This window comes from Phodopus roborovskii, unplaced genomic scaffold (genome assembly GCF_943737965.1).
Source record: "Phodopus roborovskii unplaced genomic scaffold, PHOROB, whole genome shotgun sequence".
Lineage (NCBI taxonomy): Eukaryota > Metazoa > Chordata > Mammalia > Rodentia > Cricetidae > Phodopus > Phodopus roborovskii.
Window position 1 is genome coordinate 5,849,453 of NW_026126585.1, and position 17,211 is coordinate 5,866,663.

The 17,211-nt window shown below is 50.1% G+C and overlaps 1 protein-coding gene across 1 annotated transcript in view; it reads left to right on the forward strand.

The window, feature by feature from the left end:
• Sctr (secretin receptor) overlaps positions 1 to 17,211 on the forward strand; it is a 48,010-nt gene that overhangs the window by 10,653 nt on the left and 20,146 nt on the right. The window contains exons 2-4 of the mRNA XM_051204088.1: positions 2,381 to 2,495; positions 9,922 to 10,029; positions 12,788 to 12,891. Of these exons, the coding sequence (XP_051060045.1) occupies positions 2,381 to 2,495; positions 9,922 to 10,029; positions 12,788 to 12,891 (327 nt within the window). The remainder of the gene's footprint in view (positions 1 to 2,380; positions 2,496 to 9,921; positions 10,030 to 12,787; positions 12,892 to 17,211) is intronic.

Sequence of the window (17,211 nt, forward strand, 5' to 3'; positions counted from 1 at the left end):
ACCACCTTCAAGCTGGGCTGGATTCTTCCATTGCCTTCTCAAGGACACACTATGGCTGCCCATAGCTTCAAGTCCATCCGCTTAGAGAACACAGTAGGCTGACACTTCACCCCACTGCAGGGCCAAGAATTCAAGAGCGTACAGGTTGTCCCAAACTGGGTGGGGTTTTCCCATCCTTTTCTTAATCACTGACTGAGATGGAGACACACAGCAACAAACACGGAGCTGCAGGGCTGCTCCCAGGGAGCAGTTCCTGACTCTCAGGTCAAGAAGCTTTAGTAAAGCGTGTCTTCCATTTGGAAAACATCCCAGAGACAGACATGGTGGCTGTCAGGGAACCGCCAGCAGCAAACGTGAACTTGTGTGAGAAAGCATGCCCAGCCTCAACTGAGCATTAAGACAGAGGGTGACACAACGACACAGTTGGATGTGCAAAGCCTCACACAGCTGGCGAGTCTTTAAAAAGGAAATCACTGGAGCTGGAGAGATGGTTCATGGTTAAGAGTGTTTGCCGCTCTTGTAGAGGACTCAGGTTCAATGCCCAGCACCCACTGGCTAATAATTGCTTGTTAACTCCAGTTCCAGGGAATCAGAGCCCTCTTCTGGCCTCTGTGGGAACTGCATGCACACAGTTCACATAATTCATGGAGGTACACACATATAAATAAAAATAAACAAATCTTTTTTAAAAAAGGGAAATTAATACAGGGTATACTCTGGTAATACCATAATTGGATTAAAATATATAAGATTAAAAAAAATAAAAGTGGGCCTGAGGATGTGGCTTAGTTGGTGTAATGCTTTCCTATCATGCACAAAACCCTGGGTTCAAGCCCCAGAGGCTATTAGCACTGGGCGGGGGTAGAGTGGGATGTAGCCAGAAGGATCAGAAGTTCAAGGTCACCCTTGACTACACAGGAAGTTTAAGGCTAGCCCGGCAAATTGTTCTCACAAGAGAACAAATCAAAAGAGCTTCCACAGATAATATCAAGGAACTCTTTCATGGAAATACGGCAAAGAGGAAATTGTAGAAAGCAAGTTTAGAAGGATGAAAGGCTAGAGGTCTGGTTCAGATGGCCACCACTCCACTAGCAGGGATTCTAGACAAACGGGGGAGGGAAAGTTAGCACAGGCACACAGAAACTAATCTAATGAAAAACAAAACAAAACAAAACAGCAATTATTGACCTAGGGGAGGGGGGAATGGGACTGAATGCCCAAGGACACATAATCCCCACATGGGGCTCGCTTCAACAGCTAACAATATTTCATTGTCAAAAAAAAAACCATTATAAACACCGAGCATTGCTGTCATTAAAAATGATAGGAATGGAGTGTACGGAATCTGGGGGTGGGGTGGGGTGAGAAATATTTCTAGGGAGAATTTAAAAACATCTAAATCTCGAACTTCCTTAATAGGAAGTTTGGGATATCCCAGTACCCCAAGAAATAGTGTTGGTTTTAGGATTGGAGAGCCGGGGCTGGAGAGCTAGGGCTAAGAGGAAATAGTACTATACTCCTGCAACATTTGGTTCTCAGAAGAGTCAGGAGTCTGGCGCCCTCTTTTGGCGTCTATGGGCACTTGCACTCATGCGCATCCCCTTACATACCTATCAGCATTGTATACTTCTTACCACACAAGTTTGTGCATGTTTATCGTGGAGTAATAAAGATCCGGAAAGCCAGATAGGCTGAATAGATGTTTATTCAGAGAGAAATAACTTACAAAAGAGACAGATGACCGCCGCAGGTTCCGGTCCCAAGGATGCCTCTGGATGCTCTGTCTCTGTCCATCACGCAAGAGAGCGCGCTGGGGTCCCTACCTCAGACCTACTTCCCCCAGGTCACATCTGCACCTGTCCCCACCCCCCAATGGGCGTGGTCAATGCAACAGGTGTGGACAGAGTGAATATCTCACTACACATGTTTGCTAGAATTACACTTAAAATTTTATTTATTTTTTTCTAAAAGTTGATTCTGGAATGTTCCCCAAGCTTGGTGCTGTTGGGAGATGGTGGAAGTTTTAAGTGGGGACCATGTGGGAGGCCTCCTGGTCATTGTGGGGGCACCTTTGAAGCGGGGAGTGTGGCCCCAGACACTTTTTCTTTCTCTCTCATTCCTGGTCATGAGGTGGAGGGCTGGTACCATAGAGACTCCATCCTAGAGGAAGCGAAGATGCCCTTCTTTACAGAGCGCTGGTTATGAGGAGGCTGGGTGGGGAGTTGGGTGTTTGTAGTGGCGATGAGCTCGTCCCCACTGCAGTGTTAGAGCTGATGCTAGAAAGCGATGTGGGAGCAGACACTCACCAACATCTGTTCTTGCTTGAGGAAGCAGGGTCCTTCAGCATCCCTGATGGCAATATTTGGTTTTCCGCTTGCAGGTCGCAGCTCTGCCCCGACTGTGTGACGTGCTGCGCGTGTTGCAGGGGGAGCGAGCTCAGTGTCTGCAGGAACTCTCCAAAGAGAAGGAAGATCTGGGCCCAGAGACAGTAACAGGTAGGAGGCCTCCCTTGGCTCGGTGCACTCTGCAGGGGGCTCCTGTCCAGTCATCTGGAGCAGGGGACTTATCCTCAGGACCAGGAGGGCTGTCCAGGATGGGTCCAGGTTCTATATAGTCTCCATCAGCTGTTGGATCCAGTACACGGGGACTCGGAAGCTTCATGTACCCTTTCTCTGGGGACAGCGAATGCTTCCTCACCATCTGCTTCTGTACACGCAGTTTATCAAGGAGTTTTTTGTTTGTTTGTTTGTTTTTTATAAATCCATGAGTGTGTACATGTATGGGGTGAATGGATGATGATGATGAAGATGATGATGATGGTGTGTGTGTGTGTGTGTGTGTGTGTGTGTGTGTGTGTGTGTGTAGGGACACACATGCCAGGGCATAGGTGTAGAAGTCAGAGGAAAACCGGTCCTTGTTTAAGATCTCAACAGTGCTGCCCATGCCAGATGCCAGGCTAGCTGGCTGTCTGGAGAGTGTCCAGGCACTTTTCTGTTCCTTCCTCCCACAGGGACTCCGGGATTACAGGTGTGTAATTTTACACCTGGCTTTATGTAGGTTCTGGGGCTCATGTTTGTGTAACAAGCATTTTATTTGTTGAGCCACCTCCCCAACCTGAAGTGAAGATTTGGCAGGAAGTGCTTCATGGGGGTCACTATTCTCTCATTCACTCTGTGGGAGGCACCGTGGGAGGGGCGGGATGGAGGGGCGGGATGGAGGGGCGGGATGGAGGGGCGGGATGGAGGGGCGGGATGGAGGGGCGGGATGGAGGGGCGGGATGGAGGGGCGGGATGGAGGGGCGGGATGGAGGGGCGGGATGGAGGGGCGGGATGGAGGGGCGGGATGGAGGGGCGGGATGGAGGGGCGGGATGGAGGGGCGGGATGGAGGGGCGGGATGGAGGGGCAGGATGGTGTCAGGATGGCTGGAGCAGGGGGAAAAGAACACATCTGTTGCTGATGGTGCACACCCAGACTCTGCCTGAGAGCACCATGCCGAGAGGATTGCATGCAGTCCCAGATGGTGACACACACTTGCAATCCCAGTGCCGGCCTGGGGGGACATGTACCAACAGGTTCCTGGGGCTCACTGGACAGCCAGAGTAGCCATGTAGGCGAGTTCCAGACCAATGAGAGATTCGCTTAACAAACAGGATGATGTGTCCTGAGGTTGTCTTCTTACATCCACATGCACCCCCCCCACATATACACACAAATACACAGAAACATACACACATATGTGCACACATACACATACACACATGCCATATGAATACACAGGAACACACACACATGAATACACTGGAACATATGTGCACACACAGGAACACACAGAAACACACATGAACACACATGCACACACGCACATCAATACACAGGAACACACAGATCCACATGACTAGATAGGAATATACACATAAACACACATGCACACTCCGCACAAATACACAGGAACACACACACAGGAATACACGGGAATACACAGGAACACACACACACATACACACACACACATGTTGATGGCTGTTCTTGGAACCAGGCAGGTGTCATATGCACTGAGCCTGATGCAAGACCCTGGAGGGGCTGAGATGTGCCCCTCATCCTGCCCTGCCACCTCAGTGGGTCCCTAAGGAGCTCAGCCCTCAGTTCCTTCTAAGGTTCCATCCTGGCTCATGCACTTGGGGGTGGTCAGGGGACTCTGCTGGGGGCCTGGGGTTAATGGTTAAGCTGTTGATTCTCTTGGGTAGAGGTTAATGTTTGAAAGCTAGACAAATTACAGGAAATGCCATTCATGGAGCATCACCAAGCCTGGAATACTTACCACAAATAAAAAATTAACTCTCCAGCTCTTTTGAGTTAGGTGACCAAGTCCACTCTGTGGGAATGTCTCGGGGTCATGCCCCTGGTCACCACTCTCCTGGGATGTTTATTAGTTGGCTTACAGAGGCCATCACCCTCTCAGAGTGGGCTGGGGAAAGTTGCCAGCTCTCCCTACAAGAAGAGTATTCCAGAAGGATAGTGCGGTGGCCAGTTATTTGTGGATTCTGTGGTCATAACAAACATGGTATCCATCCAGCTTTGACACATAGGGCCCGGGTGACCTCCAGCAAAACTCTGCACCTCTCTGGACCTTGGTGCCCTGCATTTTCCTTCAAGTGGGGCATGCTAGCCAATTTCTTCCTGTCTCTACCAGGAGGGTGATCTCCCCCAGCCTGAGTGGGAAGGCATGGGACTTTTGTAGTTTTGTGCTTTTCTATCGAGATGAAATTCGTATTAAATCAACCCCTCGGAGGTTCTCAGTCCCCTGCCATTGGTCATACTATACACCCACTTGTATCAAGTTCTAAAACACTCCCCTCAGACTCCAGAGGAACTGTGGGCCCCCTGCTGACCTCCATCACCAGGTGCAGGGCCCCAGAGGAGGGCTGTTCCAACTCCTATGCCATATGCTTCAGAAATAGCCCAGGTTATTATCGGGCCATCTGTGCCGATTTATAAATAACTCAGGGACTGAAGGGTGGCCCTTGTGGGTCACTGCAGGGAAAAGTAAAAGTTGGCAGAGGGCTGGCTCTCTGTGATCCTGCTGGCTGGGCCCTGAAGATCCCCAAGGTCCCATTCTGTCTTCCAGCCCAGCCTCCTCCCTTTCCCCAGTCCGGCTTCCTTCTAGACCTGCCTCTAGGGCCATCTCTAGGCAGGACACAGGCACACATAGTGATGTGTGTGTGCCTTGGGCCTGGAGCAGACTCAGGGGCTTCCAAGTCTAGGGGCGCCTATACCCTCCACTGAATGGCAAAAGACCATTGTCTCTTCACTGTGGATTTTATCTTAGCTCCGTTCTCCTGGAGTAGCTGACTCAGACGCCTTGATATTTACTCAAAAACACTTCAGACTTTGGTCTGTGTGGGTAGGAGCTAACAGATCCCCGTCCCTGGCCACAGGGCCCTTTTGTGCATGGCTGGGGAAGTGCGTTCTGCAAGACCGTCTGTGGTTTCACGTCCATAACCATTCTCCTCGGAGCCATTGATCACACCAATTGTATGACTTGTGTCTTTTTCTTCTTCTCCTCCCTCCCCCCATTCCTCTCTTCCCTTCCTTTTTTATTCCCCCCTCCTTCCCTCCCTCTTCCTACCCTCTCTTTCCTTCCTTATTCTAGACAGGGTCTCATTGCAGCATGGCCTGCCCTCAAACTCAGGTAGTCAAAGACGACCTTGAACTTCTGGTCCTCCTGCCTCCACTCCCGAGTGCTGAAATCACAGGCCGGCACCATTATGTTTGGTTTGCATGGTGCTGAGGCTGGGACTCAGGGCTGTGTGCTTGCTAGGCAAGCACCTCCCCCCACGGAGCTAGAACACCCTGCACACCCTATTTTCATCTTCTGAAGATATGGTAAACCTCTAAAAGCCACAAAACCAGCAATATAAAAAATTGTTCAGACAAGTACAACCCAAAAACATGGACACCCCATGACAACTGGGCTGTTGGAATAGTCACTTCCAGAATGTCTGCGATGCATAGCTCAGGCCTGGCATGGTTCCACCCCAGCCCAGGGCCTGGCTGATGTGAAGAGTATCTCTGAGCCAGCTGGCAGGAGCTCCTACCTACCCTAGGCACTCTTACCAGGCCTTAGCCAGTTCTAGGTTGGCTGTTCTATGGCCCTGCCCAACATGACCTCCAGAAAGCTCTCAGACATTCTGACACCTCATTCTGTCTGGCCAGGCAGGCAAGGTCATTTACCACATGGACTGGAGCCTTTGGCCAGTGCCTGGTGGCTTGGCCAGTCCCAGCCATCCCTGAGTCCCTCTTTTCAGGTGACTAATAGACTCTGGAATCAGTCACCTGCCTCTAATACTGGAGAAGCCACTGAGTAGACAGGGAGGCTGCATCCTGGAGCCACATGGAGAGATGTGCTTAAGGAAGGGGACACAGGTCCCTCTGGCCTCCTGGGACTCCAGACACTGGAAATAGAGAGTAGCATCTTTGGGAAAGGATGCAGCCAGGATGAAACTACACCTGTAATGTTACCTTTCTCATTGCCGTGACAAAAGCCGCTAAAGAAAGGAAGGATGAGGGCTGGAGAGATGGCTCAGCGGTTAAGAGCACACTGACTGCTCTTCCAGAGGTCATGAGTTCAATTCCCAGCAACTACATAGTGGCTCACAACCATCTGTAATGAAATCTGATACCCTCTTCTGTCATGCAGACATACGTATAGGCAGAACACTGTATAACACGATAAATAAAATCTTTAAAAACATAGTTTTGGGGTACAGTCCCTCATGGTGGGAAAGCATGGCAAGCTTCTACTAACTCAACTTAGAAACTCCCTGTCAGACGTTCCCAGAAGTTTATCTCCTATGTGATTCTAGATCCTGTCAAGTTGACAGTGAATGTCGACTCCTGGGAGGTCCTTCTCAGACTGGGAGAGAACATTCTCAACTGGCCGACGGGAGATCAATCAGCCTCTGGGATGCTAGGGAAGAAAGACATTCTGTAGCAATTCCAAAACAGAAATGTGCAGGATTTTCCACCTGCCAGGCTCACTGTGAGATTCTGGGTGAAGATTCAGAACCATTCAAAGTTTGCTCACCTCCTGTGTTCCTTGAAGGACCAACCCCCTAGTCCTTGCTCTTGTAGAACATTTGCTAGCCCACAGGACCCTATCTGCATAGTTTTCTTGTTGCTCTGACAAAACACCTTACATAAACAACCCAATAGAGGAGCGATTTATTTTTAGTCATGATTTCTGGGAGTTCAGTCTGCCCTACTGAGTTTAGGCCTGTGGTGAGGCAGAAGGTCATGGGGGTAAGAACGTGTTCAGAAAGATACTGTTCACCTCATGGTGGTCAGGAGGCAGAGCATAAGAAAGGGACTGGGGGCTTGGCAAAACCTTCACAGACTGCCTCCTAGTGATCTACTTCCTTTAATTAGGCTCCACTCATAAAGTTTCCAGAACCTCCTAGAACAGCGCCACCTGCTGGGGACCAACTGATTAGCATATGAGCCAATAGGGAACATTTCTATTTATATCAAGACTGTCAGGTCCTGGATGTGGCTCGGTTGACAGCCTAACATGCATGGATCCCTGGGCTTCACCCCAGCCATTTGTAAACCGGAAGCAGCATGACACTTGTGATGATTAGTTTTAGCTGTTGACTGAAGCTAAACTTACTGGAGAAGAGAGCCTCAACAAGGTAATCTACATTGGGTTGGTCTGTGGGTGATAGTCTTAATTGAGCAAATAGGTGTGGGAAGGCCCAGCTCACTGTGGGTAGCACCACTCCCTAGGCAGGGGTCCCAAACTGTATAAGAGTGGAGAAATTGAGCTGAGAACAGGCAAGAAAGGAAGCAAGCATGTACCCATTCATTTCTCTCTGCTCTTGATGAAGGTGTGATGTGCCACTCTGATTTAACCCAAAAGTATAGTAAACCCTTCCTCCCCTAAGTTACTTTTGGTTAAAATGCTGTATCATAGCAACAGGGATGAAATGGGACAGTGGACCAATCTGTAATCTCAGGACTCAGGAGATGGGGCATCAGGAATTCAAAGCCCACCTGAGCTACATAGCCAGTTCAAGGTTGTTGTGGGATACTTGAGACCCAGAGAGATAGAGGGCGAAAGAGAGGGTAACAGGGGGAGGCAATGTTCAAACATCAGTCCAAACTTGCTATGTGTCCTTATGACATCATCATCTCCTCTCAATGCAGTCTCCATGGTAACCTGCCCCTTACTTACTTACATCAGAAGCAGCTGGAAGCATGTCCAGTACACAGTTGTCTGGGTTTTGGCCTACAGGATTTTAATTCCGCCATTAGGAAGTCAGGCCCAGAAACCTGCATCTTATAAATTCCCCAGAGATGCAGCTCTGTGTGCCTCAGGACTTTGGAGAATCTGCTTAGTCTTTTCATTTCCCTGATATTCAGGTCCAGAGTACCCCAGCTTCCAGAACACAGCGACAGAGGCAGTCACTGACTTAGCTTCCAAACACTGTTATCCACCAAACAGAGGGTCCCCCAAGAGCAAAAGCCTAGCTGGTGGCCCACAGCTGGAATCCTGGGCACCCTGTGGGCCTGGCATAGGGAAGGTACTCAACATCTGGTCAATGAACCAGTGGACAGAGCGATGCTGGCCCAATGCTGGCACAGTCCCCTCTGCAAATAGAGTTGTCCTTGACATCTCTGGAACTTCTCAGTTCCATGAAACAGAAGCCATGAAGTAGGTCGAGGGGAGGTGGTTTACTGAGTCGACACAGTCAGGAAACACAGGGGCAGGGTGTGTCTGCCTAGCTACCCATTTGGTGCCATTTTATAGTCTCCAACCACCTGACCTGTCTTGAGGCATTGGTTAACCCCAGGCAGGCTCAGGGGCCAGTATGAAGGGGCAAGTGTGTGTGTGTGTGTGTGTGTGTGTGTGTGTGTGAGAGAGAGAGAGAGAGAGAGAGAGAGAGAGAGAGAGAGAGAACACAAGGGATGAGCCTGGCCAGGATGAATGGGGTCAGCAGAGTATACGGAGATCTGGGGAGATAAGAAGGTAAGTATGGTGATATCTTGCTTGTACAAATAAAACTTGTCTGAAGGTCAGAGAATGGAGCTTGCCACTAGCTAACCATAGAACTCTGGAGTTCTGTACAGACAGGAAATGAGGTAGCGATACATAGATTAATAGAAACGGATTAGTGATTAAGAGAGAGTTAGCTAATAAGAAGTCTAAGCCATCGGCCAAACAGTTTATAATTAATATGAGCCTCTGCGTATTTATTTGGGACTAGACAGCTGTGGGATTGGGCAGGACAGAAACTTCCGTCTACAGGTAAGTCATATGTGGCATATTACTGCCCTGTTCCACCAGGGAGAGGCTTTGGAGGTGGGGTGAAGGACAGGGCAGGCTACATCCCAGGATGAGGATGGTGGGAGGGGAGTCTAGAAGAGAGTGGCCCTAGGAAGCCCCTTACTTGGGAGATATTGGTTTTGTTTTGTTTCTTTGAGATAGAATTGTATACAGGCTCAATCTGACTATGTAGTGGAGAATGACCTTGAACCTTTGATACTCCTGCCTCCTCCCTACTGGGCTTATAATGGTATGCTACCACACCTGGCTTATGTGGTGCTGAGAACCAAACCCAGGGCTCTTGTGCATGCTAGGCAAGTGCTCTGGCAACTGAGCCACACCTCAGCCCTGGTGGTAGAAATTGAGTAGGAAATGCTTGAATGTTAATCACCTGGCCTCCGGTTGGTGGTGCTATTTTGAAAGATTCTAGAAACTAGAAAGAGCCCAGTGCATGCAAGACCCTGGTTTCCATCCATGCCTCAACCCTGGAAGGGCGGAGTTCAAGGAGTCAGTGCGTAATGGGGACTGGGCTTAAAAAGGGTGAGGGTGGGCAGCCTTGGTCCATGCTCCGTCCTGATGCACTGTGCTCTCCTCTGCAGGCTGTGAGGGGCTGTGGGACAACATGAGCTGCTGGCCCTCCTCGGCTCCGGCACAGACGGTGGAAGTACAATGTCCGAAGTTCCTCCAGATGCTCACGGGAAGAAATGGTAACCATTCAGCACCAAGGGCCCTGACCAGAGGTGGAAATGACTCCTGGGTGATAAGTCAGGTGCCAGGGATCTCTGAGAACAAGCAGTGGGTGAAATAAGAGGAAATCTCTGCAGACTGGAGTCCTTGCCTGCGTGCGAGAGAGAGAGAGCACAACTCTCAGGGTCCCAGGAAGGAACCAGGGGACAATGTCGTTAGGGAGGTATGGAGAAGACAGACCAGTGCGATGGCTCAGCATGCTAACGGTGCTTGCTGCCACGTCTGGTGAGCTGAGTGTGGTCCCCGTGACCCACACACTGGAAGAAGACAATTGACTCCCACAAGCTGTTCTCTGACCTCCACACAGGTGTCCAAAAAAAGTAATGTAATTTAAAAAAAAAAAAAGGAGGAGGAAGAGGAGGAGGAGGCAGCAGCTAAGACATGCCTCGTGACCCCAGTTTAGGAACCATCTTCCCTTCCACGGTTCTGTTCCCTCAGAGACCCGCCATCTTGCTTCAGATACCCCACAGTACCAGCCTCTGAAGGAGACTGCCTCTAGAACACTCGCTTTTTGTGCCGGTTACCCTGGGCCTTGCCGATGACTGGAGGTGCCCCGGGTGCCCCTGGGTGCCCTGGCTTCCTAGGGAATGCCTTAGCTGAGTGCATCTGCTTCTGTCTGTGATCGCTGCAGGCACTCACTCTGATGCCCAGATTTTATGGGTGCTGGGACCCAAACCTGGGTGCTCACGCTTGCATGGCAAGCCTTTACCCACGCAGCCTCTCCCCAGCCCTTGGAGCCAACTTTAAATGTCTTCCTCTGTTCCTTCTCTCACCCTTCTCTGGCGCCCTCATATTTTCTTCGCCCGCCCTCAAAGCTCCACCCTAGCCCCTTTTCCCATCATGCTCACACCTTCAATCTTACCAATGGTCTTTCCTCCTGGCAGGACCCCTCATGTCAGACACTTGGGTCCATGAGGCTCAGGACTCAGGCCCCTCATACATCCACGGTCGGCTTGGAGCAATGTGCTGGTCCTAACACCCCAGGTACCATCCGTGGCTGGCCAGGTTCCTGTTGAAAAGGACTTTAGCTCTCCTCTCTACCGGCCATCCCCTCAAAGCCTTCTCAGAGCCGGTACACCTATCCTTCTGTAGCATGCCTAGGAAGAGCCACTGCCTGTGGCCTGCTTGAACTCACTAACTAGAAGACCTCTGACTTGTTTAGAGATTCACTGCCCAGACCAGTTCCTTCTACTGCAGTTTCACCTACCTACCACATGGTGGCACTGTGGGGCCGCAATGCTGGCCCTGCTCCTGGGCTGCTGGGAGGATTGGCTCACTGTGTCATACCTCAGCTAGCTGGCTGACCCAAGGGCATAGGTCAGGGCCTGTCTGGGCCTGCTAGTCACCAAGAACTTTTCCCTCCCATAGCTCTATCTTGGATCTGACTGGACATTTGCCCTCTGGCCCTCCAGAGAGCAGGGCTCCCCACCGTGTGTCCCCAGCCCCAGAGAGCTGTGCTCGTGGACACTAGTAGAGTTTAAGACGGCTTCCTTTTGTACAAGGAAAATATGTTCTAGAGTTAATTCCAAGTAGTTCTTAGCCACAGCATTCTCCATACTGGCCCAGACAGGCATCTGAGCGGCTGGAAAAACTGTGGGCCTCTTGCTGCCCCAGATAGTTCTCAGGCCAGGCCTGGAATCTTCCTTCAAGGAGACATTCCTTCGATTCTTAAAACAGCACTGGCATTTTCAAAGTTCCTTGTTTAGAGTGTATTTATTGGGACACGATCCTGCAGGCCTGTAACCCCAGCCTCCTCTGAGACTGTAGCAGGATGACCCCAAGTCCGAGGCCTTTATGAGCAACCCAGTGAGACTCTGTCTCAAAACAAAGAATAAAGAAGGGAGGGGGGTGGGGAGGGGAGTGGGGTGGCTCCATTGGCAAAGTGCTTGCTGCATAAACAGAAGGACCTGATCCCCACCATCCAGGGGAAAGCTGGGCACAGAGGTGCACACACCTGTAACCCCAGTACTGGGGAGGCAGAGGCAGAGGCAGAGGCAGAGGCAGAGGCAGAGGCAGTGAGATCTGGAGTTTGCTGACCAATCAGGTTAGAATAGTACATGAGCTTCAGTGAGAAACCTTGTCTCAAAAAAAAAAAAAAAAATTGGAGAAGTGTGGTCATGGAAAATACTTGATGTCAACATCTGACCTCCCTGTACACACACACACACACACACACACACACACACACACACACACACACGAATGTATACACACAAATCATGTACATGCACACACAAGCATATATACACATATATGCATGTACACATACATAAAAGCATGTACACACACACAGTTAAAGAGGCTTAGAGCTATATTTTAGTGAGATGGAGGTTGGGGAGAGGGAGACAGGGAGAGAGAGAGAGAGAGAGAGAGAGAGAGAGAGAGAGAGAGAGAGAGAGAGAGAACTGTGAGAGCCTAGGGATTCGTTGTAACAGGAACCAAGTCTCATCGTGCACGCGGATGTTTCGGGACCCACTATTCTGTCAGCAGAACCGGGATGGGAGTGAGAAGGGGGATTCGTGCATGATGTGAAGAGCCCTACAGACCCAACCCTCATTCTCCATTTACTGAGATAATGATGGGCGCAAGCTATGCCACACCGCATGCCTCAGTTTGCCCCCCTATAAAATGATGGCAACGCTTTGGTGTTACCGCAGATTTTACTAAAACGATTTCACTGCCCGATCCCCACTACTCGTCTGCACTTGTCACCCTCAGGGTCTCTGTTCAGGAACTGCACACAGGATGGCTGGTCAGAAACTTTCCCCAGGCCTGACCTGGCCTGTGGGGTCAACATGAATGACTCCTCTAATGAGAAACGGGTAAGCCTGTCGTGTTATACCACCGTGCCCCGAGATGGGTGAATGCAGGGTGAGGTCCCAGAGGGGACCTGGGGGCCAGGATTGTAAGCAATAGCATCACAACGATGCTCTTAGCGTGTGGAGGCTGGGGCTGGGGCTTTGTGCACACTGGACCACCAGCAGTCAACCAGCAAGCCACATCCCTGCAGAAGCTCAGTTCTTTGTGTTAAACCTTCCGCTGGCTGATGATGACATGTCCAGCTTGGCTCTCCCTCCCTCCCTCCCTCCCTTCCTCCCTCCCTCCCTCCCTTCCTCCCTTCCTCCCTCCCTTCCTCCCTCCCTCCCTCCCTCCCTCCCTTCTTCCCTCCCTGTTTCCCTCCCTCTCTCCCTTCTTCCCTCCCTGTTTCCCTCCCTCTCTCCCTCCCTTCCTCTCTCTTCCTCCCTCCCTCCCTCCCTCCCTCTCTCCCTCCCTTCCTCTCTCTTCCTCCCTCCCTCCCTCTCTGTCTCTCCCCCTCCCTCCCTCCCTCCCTCCCTCCCTCCCATCCTTCCTCCCTCCCTCCCTCTCTCCTCTCTCTCTATTTTCTAATCCCCTTCCTGGGCATGTGTCACTAGAGTATTGACAAATATCAGTAATGGACTTAGACCGGGTACAGATGCCCCTTAAGCGTCTACAATGTCTAGGGCACCTACTTAGAGGCCTTGGGCCATGACCAGCCTTTGCAAATGAAATTTTGTTGGGACACAGCCAAGTCTGTTAGCACAGCAAGGGAGCTTCTGTGTGACAGGGACAGAGAGCTGGGTAGTTTCTAGAGACTGTGTGGCACTTTGAGCCTAGAATATTTGCTGTCTGTCTCTTAATAGGAAACATTCTCTGTCAGCTGGGCAGAGGGGACAGCAAACAGGTGGCCCTGCCAGGCTCCAAGGCAGAGACACTAAGTTTGACCCGGGACAGGGAACAGGAATGTTCTCGGACTCTGAGCCCTCGAGGGGCGATGCACAGCTGCAGATGTCAAACGCTGAGGGAGCAAGGGTCATGCCGAGGTTCAGATCTCACTGACATGAAATCGGGGCTGAAGGTCACTTGGCACCGAACAGGACAAATTATGCTGCTGGGACTCTTCACGCTGTCAACCTGTGCCTTCTTGGGCTCCATGAACGGGTGGAGGTATCACTAGACCACCCTGCCACCCTCAGTGCTGTGGGCCTCCCTGGGCCAAGTGTCAAGCTGAAGGAAAGAACAGGGTGTAGTGGTTAAGAGCTGGGATTGCACACCAATGGGTGATCCAAGAACTATGAAAGCCTCACAGATCTCTTTCTTGATTTGCTTTTTTTTTTTTTTTTTAAAGCAGCCCCATATAGCCCAGGCTGGCCCAGAAAGACCTAGAACTCCTGCTCCTCCTGTCTCCTTCTCCAAAGTACTAGAATTACAGGCACACTACACCATGCCCATGTCCGTGGTGCTAAGACTCAAACACAGAGCTTTTAACCTGCTAGGCAAGCATTCTATCAACTCTATCATCTTAGGGAGGGGCGCTCCACCCCTACTGAACCAACCATTCTGTTTCCCCTCCCTAGCCCCGCAAACCACCCCCAGTCACAAGCATTCCACTTTATTTTATTAGGAAGGGTCTCATGTCGCCCAGGCTGGCTTCAGACTCTGTGTAGCTGAGGCGATAGTGAACATCTGGTCTCCTGCCTCTGCCTCCCACGTGTTGGAATGACAGGTGTGTGCCACCATGCCCAGTTTGTGTGGCTGGCGCTGAGCCACATCCCAACCCTACACCATTCTAAAACAGCTCATCTTCGCCCCTGAGGGGTGGCCTTGGCTGAAGGAGGGAGGCTCTACCCAACACAGCTGCCATCCCGTTGAGGGTCATCTGACGCCAAAATGTCCTTGCTGATTCTGAGTTGAAATCTACATGCTTTCTCGAAGCTTCCTCCGCTGAACCTTACACAAGGAGTCTTGTCTTTAATTTTGTCAGTCATTCTGATGTTTCCCCCTTAATTTGTTATTACTCTCCCACCCTACACACTTGGCTTCTCCTGTGCATTTCGGATGATGCAACTGATCACCTTCTTCCGAAAGTACCCAGAGTCATTAAGGTGCCTCCTAAAATAATACACTTGCACTCATGACAACCAAGCGGCATGGCATTCTACGGGGCGAAAGAGAAAATAAGCCTATTTTTATTTTGGGAGGCTAGCTCATACCCCGGAGTTCCTGCCATCTCGCCCTGCTGACTCATGCTGAGGAGTGACTAGGGCTGGGAAAGTGTCACATGCCCGGCATTGGAGACACAACCCGTCTGTTAGCTTCTTCCTGTTGTCAGCAAGGGAGAAAATATGATTCCCAAAGAGTCTGAAGCTCAGAGAAGTTAAGTAGTTTGCTCAGGGTTGCGCAGTTGGTGAGTAACAGACGGGCCTTCTTGGGTTTGGAAGCTTGTCTTATTTCTCTCCGGTCTACTGTGTGACACTGTGGACAGAGTGCGGACCATTCCAACCCCAAAGCCTTTGTTGTGTGGTCAGCAAGGCTTCCCCTGTACGGTTCTTGTGTCTTAAAACCGTAATTCCCCTCAGCAACTGTAGAAAATGCCATGGTAGAAAAAGATGAACAGAAACTACCAGTCAATTCAGAACCACGAAACCAAGGCCTGTTACCTGCTGACACTTGACGAGTCTCCTTACCATGGGACACAGCTTCTTACCATGTGATGTGTCTCCTTACCATGTGACACATCGCTCTACCAGTTGATGCATCTCCTTACAATATTTTTTAAGACATTTTTATTATGGGGAAGGGGGTTGGCATCTGCGTACAGCTCAGGAAGCCAGAGGACAACTTGCTATAATCAGTTCCCTGCTATTATATGGAGTCTAAGGACTGGATTCCCACCACCACATTTGTCTGCAAGTGTCTTTACTTGAGCAACCCTTCCAGGCCACCACAAGCTTGTTTTCAATGAAGATAAGAAATTGAACCCCACAGATTAGCTGATATCCTTTTTTTTTTGTTTGTTTTGTTTTGTTTTGTTTTCTATGACAAAATCTTGTAAACCATAGGCTAGCCTCAAACTCACTATCTTACATGGCCCCATAGATTGTTTGGTTTTTCAAGACAGGGTTTCTCTGTATTGCTTTGGAGCCTGTCCTGGAACTCTGTAGACCAGGCTGGTCTCAACTCACAAAGATTCACCTGCCTCTGCCTCCCGAGTGCTGGGATTAAAGGTATGCGCCACAACCGCCTGGCATCCAGGATTCCTTTCTACTTCCATATTTTTGCATTAGGGTGTAGTGGCTGGTCTGTCTGGTCACCCACTGGCAGTGTAGGGTGTAGGTCAGGGTGATGATGGTCCTCTGATTCTTCCTCGTCTGGGTTGCACAGTAAAGTGCTTATTTTTGTCATTTAGAGATACTTTATTTTTACTCCTGTGTATTGTATGTATATGTGCATATGTGTGAACGCCCTTGGAGGTCAGATGAGTGTGTCTGACTGATCTCCAGCAGCTGGAGTTAGTTACAGGTGATTGTGAGCTGCTTGACATAGATTTGGAAACCAAATGTGGGCCTTCTGAAGAGAAGCTAGCTCTCTCGCATGCTGGCATGCTGAGCCGTTGCTCCAGGGTGTCTTAATTTAAAGGCACCAACACACCTCACTGTTTTAATTGAGCTAAATAGTGAAGGGCGCAGAAAGAGGAGAAAACAGCAATGGATGCGGGTGAGTGAGGGACAATGGGAAGCATAGCTTTATTTGAAAATGGCAGGGTGCCGTACACACTCAACAACTTTTCTACTTTCAGGCAGCCTTCATCTAGAAGACTGATTTATTTTAGATGGCTCTAGAAAGAAAAAGAGAAAAGACAAATGGGTGGAATACAAAAGTCAGCTACTTTGAGTGCTACTTGAAAAGATTCTGAGCCAGGTGTGGTGGCACACACCTTTAATTCCAGCAGTAGGAGAGCAGAGACAGATAGATCTCTGAGTTTGAGGCCAGCCTGGTCTACAGAATGAGTCCGCTACAGCCAGGGCTACACAGAGAAACCTGGCTTGACGGATATCACACACCTTTAATGACTGCATTTAGAAGGTACAGGCAGGAGGATAGAAGTTCAAGGTCATCTTCAGTTATGGATTCAAGGCCAGCCTGAATATATGAGATGCTTTCTCAAAACAAAACAAGGGCTGGAGGCGTGGCTAAGTTGGAAGAGTGCTCACCTAGCATGCATAGAGCCCTGTGTTTGGTTCCCAGCACATATAAACTAGGCATGAAAGCACACACCTGTAATCCCAGCACTTGGGAAGTAGAGGCAGGAGGATTCAGAGTTCAAGGACATTCATGGCCAC